General features: G+C 50.8%; 1 protein-coding gene and 1 long non-coding RNA gene across 2 annotated transcripts in view; one reads left to right on the top strand and one right to left on the bottom strand.

Moving 5' to 3' along the window:
• The window catches only part of LOC102488536 (uncharacterized), a 22,763-nt gene that overhangs the window by 6,562 nt on the left and 8,166 nt on the right, over positions 1-8,035 (bottom strand). The window lies entirely within an intron of this gene.
• SDSL (serine dehydratase like) overlaps positions 1-8,035 on the top strand; it is a 22,289-nt gene that overhangs the window by 10,354 nt on the left and 3,900 nt on the right. The window contains exons 5-7 of the mRNA XM_006151683.3: positions 3,558-3,646; positions 4,406-4,633; positions 6,145-6,269. Of these exons, the coding sequence (XP_006151745.1) occupies positions 3,558-3,646; positions 4,406-4,633; positions 6,145-6,269 (442 nt within the window). The remainder of the gene's footprint in view (positions 1-3,557; positions 3,647-4,405; positions 4,634-6,144; positions 6,270-8,035) is intronic.

The following is an 8,035-nucleotide window of genomic DNA, read 5'->3' as shown; positions in this document are numbered from 1 at the left end:
CTTTCTTTCTTTCTTTCTTTCTTTCTTTCTTTCTTTCTTTCTTTCTTTCTTCTTTCCTTTTTTTACTTTATTAAAATACTGAGTTTATGCCACACGTATGTTTCTGTCTCCCTCCCATTTCCATGTCTGACCACCTAGACGACTGTGTCCTATAACAACATTCCATACGTACTTATAACCAAGCACAGAGTGGAGCTCCATCTAGAAAAACTAAACAGGCATTTTGGACAACACATTCTTGGCCATGGGACCAGGACGACATTTATCAAACATGGAAAAGGACAGCCAGGTATGAACCGTTACAGAAATGAAATAAGACGGAAAATTTGAGCTGTTTAAACTCTTTTTTTTTTTGGAGAGGATTTTACTAGAAAGTGTGTGCACTTGCCAGAAAGATAGAGAGAGACAGAGAGACAGAAAGTGAGAAATCACCCCCCAGGGGGGATGGCCACACCACAATCCCTTCTCCTCCATTCTCCTCTCTGGATCTTGGGCACACACGCACATGCGCCCAGGTCTGGGATGCGAACTGCGGTCGACTACATGGGAGTCCAGCGACATAGCCATTATGCCAACTGCTGGTCCCCAAACTCTTTTCTTAAAGAGACTTCTTCCACTGCCAGAGACCTTGACTAGCCTCCTGGTCAGTCATCCAGAAGCAACTCTTCCGGTAATTGATGAACGTGGCCTTCCACTTTGGGAAGAGAACCACTCTTTTCTACCGTTGCTTGCATTTTTGCTTGAATGTTTGCCATAGAACTAGTTTCCTTTTGGCATTTTAGGAATTTTTCCCTGTGTTTTGAATGGTTCTTGACCTTTCCATTGTGGTATTGACGGTTTTGAGTCTTTTCCATTCCGGTTTGATTTTTGAGCAGTTTTGCCAGGAGTATCTCGTATCGATTTCTTCACGGGAGCTTTTTTTCTGTTTCCTCATCTTCCAAATCATCCTCATTCTTATCGTCATCATCTTTGTCAGCAGCAAGTGTTCCTTTCTTTCTGCGGAACCCAGCTACCACCTCCGGTGGGCGGATCGCTTTCCAGATATACTTAAGAGTTTCACGTCCTCTTCCTCTTTTTCTTCTGACTCTGCATCTTCCTCCACAGCTACTGAGTGCTGGCCACTAATATGCACAGGCCCTGAACCACGCGTCCACCCTAAGACCACAGGTGGTGGTATTTGCAAGCCCCCAAGGGAAACCGTTGGCTGTACAGACATCTTCAATGTTGCCAGCGTTACTTTCATTGGACGACCGTCATAATTCATTACCTCTGCTTCAATAACGTGCAACTCCCCCTCTGCACCCGCCCCCAAACTGACCGTTCTTAAAGATCACTGGTGTACGGGACCAGTAAATGGTGTAATGGCTATGTCGCTGGACTCCTATGTAGCCGACCGTGGTTCGAATCCCAGATCCAGTGGCTTAAAGTCATGTCGGGCGTGTGTGTGTGCGTGCCCAAGATCCCGAGAGGAGAATGGAGGAGAAGGGATTGAGGCGTGGGCATAACCCCAGGGAATGATTTCTCACTTTCTGTCTCTGTCTCTCTCTGGTGAGCGCATGCACCCTATAGCAAAAACCTCTCCAAAAAAAGAAAAAAAAATGATAACTGGTGTTTGTTTTCATCATTATCCACCTTAAAATGATCATCCTCATTAGCCTTTAGTTCACAACCTCTGGGGCCCCGGAGGGTTCTTGTCCATGTCCATCAAATCTTCCATGGGTGGTGCATGCACTGAGGTGGGCAGGAAGGTGGATGGAGGTATGTGACTATGGCTCCTGAAGACAGCCGTGCAGGACAGAATCACTCCAGGTGGAACCCACAGTTCCTTATATGAACACAGCATCGCTTGGGCAGCGTCACATCAGGCCACCACTGCCCTACCCGGCTGACTCCCTCTGTCCTTTCTTCCACCCATCTTCTGTCTGTCTGTCCATCTATCCACATTCACTGAGCCCATACCCTATGCCTGTGTGGTGTTAGAAGGTGCTAGGAATACAGAGACAATAAGAAATGGTCTTGGGGCCAGCAGATGGCATAGCAGTTAAGGTGTTGGACTCCCACATGGCTGACCAGGGTCTGAGTCCTGGACCTGGTGACTTGAAACTCTCACTGGGCACATGTGCATGCATGCACAAGATCCCAGGAGTGGCCATCCCCCCTGGAGGGGTGATTTCTCTCTCTCTCTCTCTCTCTCCAGTGAGTGCATGCGGAAGAAAGAAATGAAATAAAAAGTAAAAAAAAAAGAAAAGAAAAAGAAAAAGAAATCATCTTTACTCTCCTGAGGTTCAAAGTGCCCTTGGGGAGACACACAGGAAAGCAGATGTTGGTAACAACTGTGAGGGATGTGGTTATGGGGAAGCCTAGGGCACTAAGGAGGATAGAGAAGCTGTATTGTTTTAGTCAGCGATTGCTGCTAGTTAATGCTGCATAATAAACAGCCCACAAATAGCAGTGGCTTATGAGAAACATGACTTGTTCCGCTCATGGATTCGTGTGTGGGCTCGGGTGGTTCTGCTTCAGCCTGTAGGCAGGATGAAGTTCTCAGACACGTTCCTCATCTTCCTTGGCCAGTGGCCACCTAGGGCTACCTTCTTCTTTTTAAAATTTTTAAAGAATTATTTATTTTATTTGTTATTATTATTTTCTTTGTAAATTTGATCAGAGAGAGACAGAGAAAGAGAGAAAGGGAAAGTGAGAAAGTAAGCCACCAGGTCCAGGACTTGAACTGTGGTCGACCATGTGGGAGTCCAGCAGCTTAACCACTGTGCCATCTTCTGGCCCCTAGGGCTACCTTCTTAAGGTCAATGGCAAGAGGGCTGAAAGGAAATATAAGACACCACTAAGCCTGACTCTTGGGGCATCAGATAGTGTAGCAGTTAAGGTATGCACTCCCCCATGGTTGACTGCAGTTCGAATCCCAGACCTGGTGGCTTGAAACTCACATCGGGTACATGTGCATGCGTACTCAAAATCCCAAGAGGAGAATGGAGAAGGGATTGTGGAGTGGCCATTTTCCCGGGGGGGGGGGTGATATCTCACTTCTTGTCTTTCTGTCTCTGTCTCTCTGGAGAGTGCATGTTTCCTATAGCAAAAAATCCCTCTCTCAAAAAGAAAAGAAAAGAAGAGAAACCTCTGACTCTCAAGTGTTGCACTGTCACACTTGCCTTGTGCCACTGGCCAGTGCAAGTCACATGGCTGAGAGGGTTAGGAAACAAACTCCTTCCGTCCCTGTGGGAAGAACAGCAAAACCACACAGCAGAGGCCTGGGCGTGTGATTCTGACGGGGGAAGCAGGGAAGCACCGGCAGCCTCAAGGCTGGCCTCGGAACCCTACCTGCTCCCGGCATCCTGGGCAGGCCTGGTTTCACTCTTACGGCAGCAAGATGGCTGTCGGAGTGTCAGCGCCTGGCGTCTGCTACCCAGAGCCTCTCCCCCATTCCAGGAGGCCAGCTCGGTGCACACCAGGTCTGACCTCATCCTTGGGGCCATCAAGGAGACCCCAGGTCTCTGCTCCAGTCCGACATCCGGGGCATCTGAGGGCCCTCGGTTTCTCTTTAGGTCTGGGACGAGGCCAATCTGAGAGCGCAAGAGTTAGCCAAGAGAGACGGCTGGGTGAACATCCCCCCGTTTGACCACCCCCTGTTATGGTAAGACTGGTGCCCCTCACCCCAGGGAGCTCAGAGCTGGGAGACCCTCACTGAGTCAGGAGTCAAGGCCCTCCCATTGGACAGAAAGGAACCTGAGGCCCAGAGAGGAGACTTCAAAGGCAGACAAACTGGGTTCAGGCCCTGTTTCTGCCACTTGGGAATCACTTACTTTTTGCAAAGCACTTTGCTGCCTTGGCCTCGTTTCCACGGGGGTAGAAAGGAAATGACAACACGAGGTCCCCTTTCCTGAGTAGGTCCTTTGGGGCCAGATACAAGCCCAGAGGCTTCCCTGGCATATGTGTCTCCTCCCCAAAGCTGTAGAGGTGGGTGTTATTATACCTGCTTTATAAGTGAGGCACAGAGGGGTCAAGCAACCAGCCCAAGATCGCCCAGCTAGTAAGTGGCAGAGATAATGTGTCCCAGTCCCAGAACTTAAGTCAGGCTGGTTGCAAGTGACAGGCTGGTCCCCTCTTAACCACACACACACACACACACACACACACACACACACACGACATCTCCTTCTAACAGCATAAGGGAATCCTAAGGGATCATGTCCAAGAAAGTGCCTGGGCAGGTGATGGGTGGGAGATGAAGAGAATCCGTAAGTGAATGAAGTGAATGAGTGAAATCTCTCAGTCTCCCCTCCCCTTGCTGTGGGTGGGGAGGGGGAGCCCACTCCTGGGGATCCCTACCCCCCACCTGGGAGCCTTTGCAGCGGACCCCCCTCAGTCTGCTCCTCCCTCTCACCCTCCTCAGGGAAGGCCATGGCAGCTTGGTGCAGGAGCTCAAGGCAGCCCTGGGGACCCCACCAGGTGCCGTGGTGCTGGCCGTGGGGGGCGGGGGGCTCCTCGCGGGGGTAGCAGCTGGCCTGGTGGAGGTGGGCTGGCAGCACGTACCCATCATCGCCATGGAGACCCGCGGGGCGCACTGTTTGAATGCGGCCATCAAGGCAGGCAGGCCAGTCACACTGCCGGGCATCACCAGGTAGGTGTGGGCTGGGGGCGGGAGCGGGGGCGGGGGGGAGTCCCAGCCAGTGGGGATGGGACAACCTGGAGGGTCTCCTTGGCCCTGACACTCCAACCACAGGCCACCACGTGGCACTAAGTTGGAAGGAAGTGCTGCACGTCTGCTCAGCCATAAAACAGGCTTTGGGGCCAACAGGTGACGTGGTGGTTAAAGGTGCTGGATTCCTGCGTGGTTGACTGTGGTTCAAGTCCCTCACCCAGTGGGTGTGCATGCGTGTCCAAAATCCCGAGATGACAATGGAGGAGAAGGGATTGCCGCATGGCCACTCCCCTCTCCGGGGGTGGGGGGTGATTTCTTGCTTTCTATCTCTCTGTCTCTCTTTGTCTCTCCAGCAAACACATGTGCCCTAAAGCAAAAATCTCTCCAAAACAAAACAAAAGAAATGGGCTTTGGTCCATGTCTTTATAAGACAAACTGGCACTGCTCTGGAGCTCACCAAGCATCAAGCTCTGTTCTAGGTACTTTCAAGGTTGTTTTGTTTTGGTTTGTTTTACCTTAGGGCATGTGCACTTACCAGGAAGAGAGAGAGATAGGGACAGTGAGAAATCACTCCCCAGAGGGATGGCCACGCCATGCCTTCTCCTCCTCCATTCTCTTCCCAGGTCTTGAGCATGCACGCACAGGTGGCTGGTGTGAGTTTCAGGTCACCAGGTCCAAGACTCGAACCGTGGTTGGCCATGTAGGAGTCCAGCAACGTAACTGCTATGCCGTCTGCTGGCCCCTGGCACCTTCAAGGTTTTTCCTCGTTTCCTTCCCATGACATCTTCCTGACCCCATCTTTCTGATGAGGAAACTGAGGCTCAGAGAGATGAAATGACTTTTCCAAGGTCATGCAGCTCTGTGGAGCCAAGGTTTGAAACCAGGCAGTTTAAAGTTGGTGCTTTGGGCTCAGGGGGTCAGAGGTCCCCTCACAGGCCTTCCAGGGCCTGAAACACACTGTCCAGCTCACAGTAAGTGCCAAACTGAGAGGAAAAGTGTGTAGACTCAAGAGCTGGACTGCCTGGATTGGAATCCACATTCTGCTACCGACCGGCAGTGTGTCCTTGAGCTAGTAACTGAGTAACTCTGAGCTTGAACCTCCTCCCGTGATCAATGGAGTTCAGATGTTTCTGACTCAAAGGGTGGTTGTGAGAAGAGCCCTGTCCTCAGCACACTGTGCGCATATAATACATGTTAGCTCTGGTATAGACACGAGAGGGAGTTACTGATTAACAAAACGGGAATGTCCCTTTCCGTGCTTGGCTTTTGGGGTTTGAGCAAGGAAGGGCACTGTCAGGATCGCAGAGTCTTAGGGACGGCACATGTCTCTCGAGTCTCCGACATTTGGCAGACCTGCCTTGGAATGTCTCTGCCTGCAGGGCTGAGCCCTAGGCCATCACAGGATTGAGTAGGATGGTCCGGGCTGAGGAGGACTGGGTCTGTGTGGGGAGGAGGCCTGAATCTCCAGCTGTCCCTGCTTCCTCCTGCAGCGTGGCCAAGTGCCTGGGAGCCAAGACGGTGGCCACACGGGCCTTTGAATGCACACAGGAGTTCAAGGTCCTCTCTGAAGTGGTGGAGGACGTGGAGGCTGTGAATGCCACGCAGAGGTTCTTGGGTGAGTGTGCACTGCCCACATCCAGCCGTCCGCCCATCATCCACCTATCTGCTCACTCACCTGTCCATGCATCCATTCATCCATCCACCTACCATCTGTCCCCCATCTACCCACCTACTCACTCATCTGTCCATGCATCCATCTATCTACCCATCCATCCCCCATCTACCAACCTACTCACTCACATGTCCATGCATCTATCCATCCATCCATCTACCATCTATCCCCCATCTACCCACCTACTCACTCATCTGTCCATGAATCCACTCATCCATCCATCCATCTACCATCTGTCCCCCATCTACCCACCTACTCACTCATCTGTCCATGAATCCATTCATTCATCCATCTATCTACCATCTGTCCCCCATCTACCCACCTACTCACTCATTTGTCCATGCATCCATCCATCTACCTGTCTATCCCCCACCTACCACCTACTCACTCATCTATCCATGCATCTATCCATCCATCTATCTACCCATCCATCCATCTACCTGTCTATCCCCCACCTACCACCTACTCACTCATCTATCCATGCATCTATCCATCCATCTATCTACCCATCCATCCATCTACCTGTCTATCCCCCACCTACCACCTACTCACTCATCTATCCATGCATCTATCCATCCATCTATCTACCCATCCATCCATCTACCTGTCTATCCCCCACCTACCACCTACTCACTCATCTATCCATGCATCTATCCATCCATCTATCTACCCATCCATCCATCTACCATCTGTCCCCCATCTACCCACCTACTCACTCATCTATCCATGCATCTATCCATCCATCTACCATCTGTCCCCCATCTACCCACCTACTCACTCATCTGTCCATGCATCATCTATCTACCCATCCATCCCCCATCTACCAACCTACTCACTCACCTGTCCATGCATCTATCCATCCATCCATCTACCATCTATCCCCTCATCTACCCACCTACTCACTCATCTATCCATGCATGTATCCATCCATCCATCTACCATCTATCCCCCATCTACCCACCTACTCACTCATCTGTCCATGCATCCATCCATCCATCCATCCATCCATCCATCCATCCATCTACCTGTCTATCCCCCACCTACCACCTACTCACTCATCTGCCCATGCATCCATCCATCGATCTATTCACCCATCTATCCCCCATCTACCCACCTACTCACTCATCTGCCCATGCATCCATCCATCCATCTACCTGTCCATCCCCCACCTACCACCTACTCAATCACCTGTCCATGCATCAATCCATCCATCCATCCATCCATCTACCCATCTATCTACCCATACACCCATCTACCCACTCACCTATCCACTCATCCATCCACCCATCTACTCTTTCACCTATCTACCCATCTATTCATCCATATACTCACTTCCTATCCACCCATCCATCCACTCATTCACCTATCCATGCACATCTATCTACCCATCCACCCACCCATGTACTCACTCACATATCCATCCATCCATCAACTCACTTACCTATCTATGTATCCATGCATCCATCCATCCATCCACCCATCTATCCATCCACCATCCCACCCATCCTTCCTCTCATTTACTCATTCACCTATCTACCCATCCAACCATCAGTCTACTTACTCCCCTATCCACTCATCTATTTAACCATCCACCCATCAAATCACCTATCCATCCATCCATCCATCCATCCATTCATCCGAAGCCCTATCTACCTATTATCCATCCGTTTACCCAACCATCCATTCACTCCTTCATCTGTCCATCCAGC

This window comes from Tupaia chinensis, unplaced genomic scaffold (assembly GCF_000334495.1).
Source record: "Tupaia chinensis unplaced genomic scaffold, TupChi_1.0 Scaffold000323_1, whole genome shotgun sequence".
NCBI lineage: Eukaryota > Metazoa > Chordata > Mammalia > Scandentia > Tupaiidae > Tupaia > Tupaia belangeri.
The sequence above is the reverse complement of the archived record's forward strand: the minus strand, read 5'-3'. Positions and strand labels throughout refer to the sequence as shown.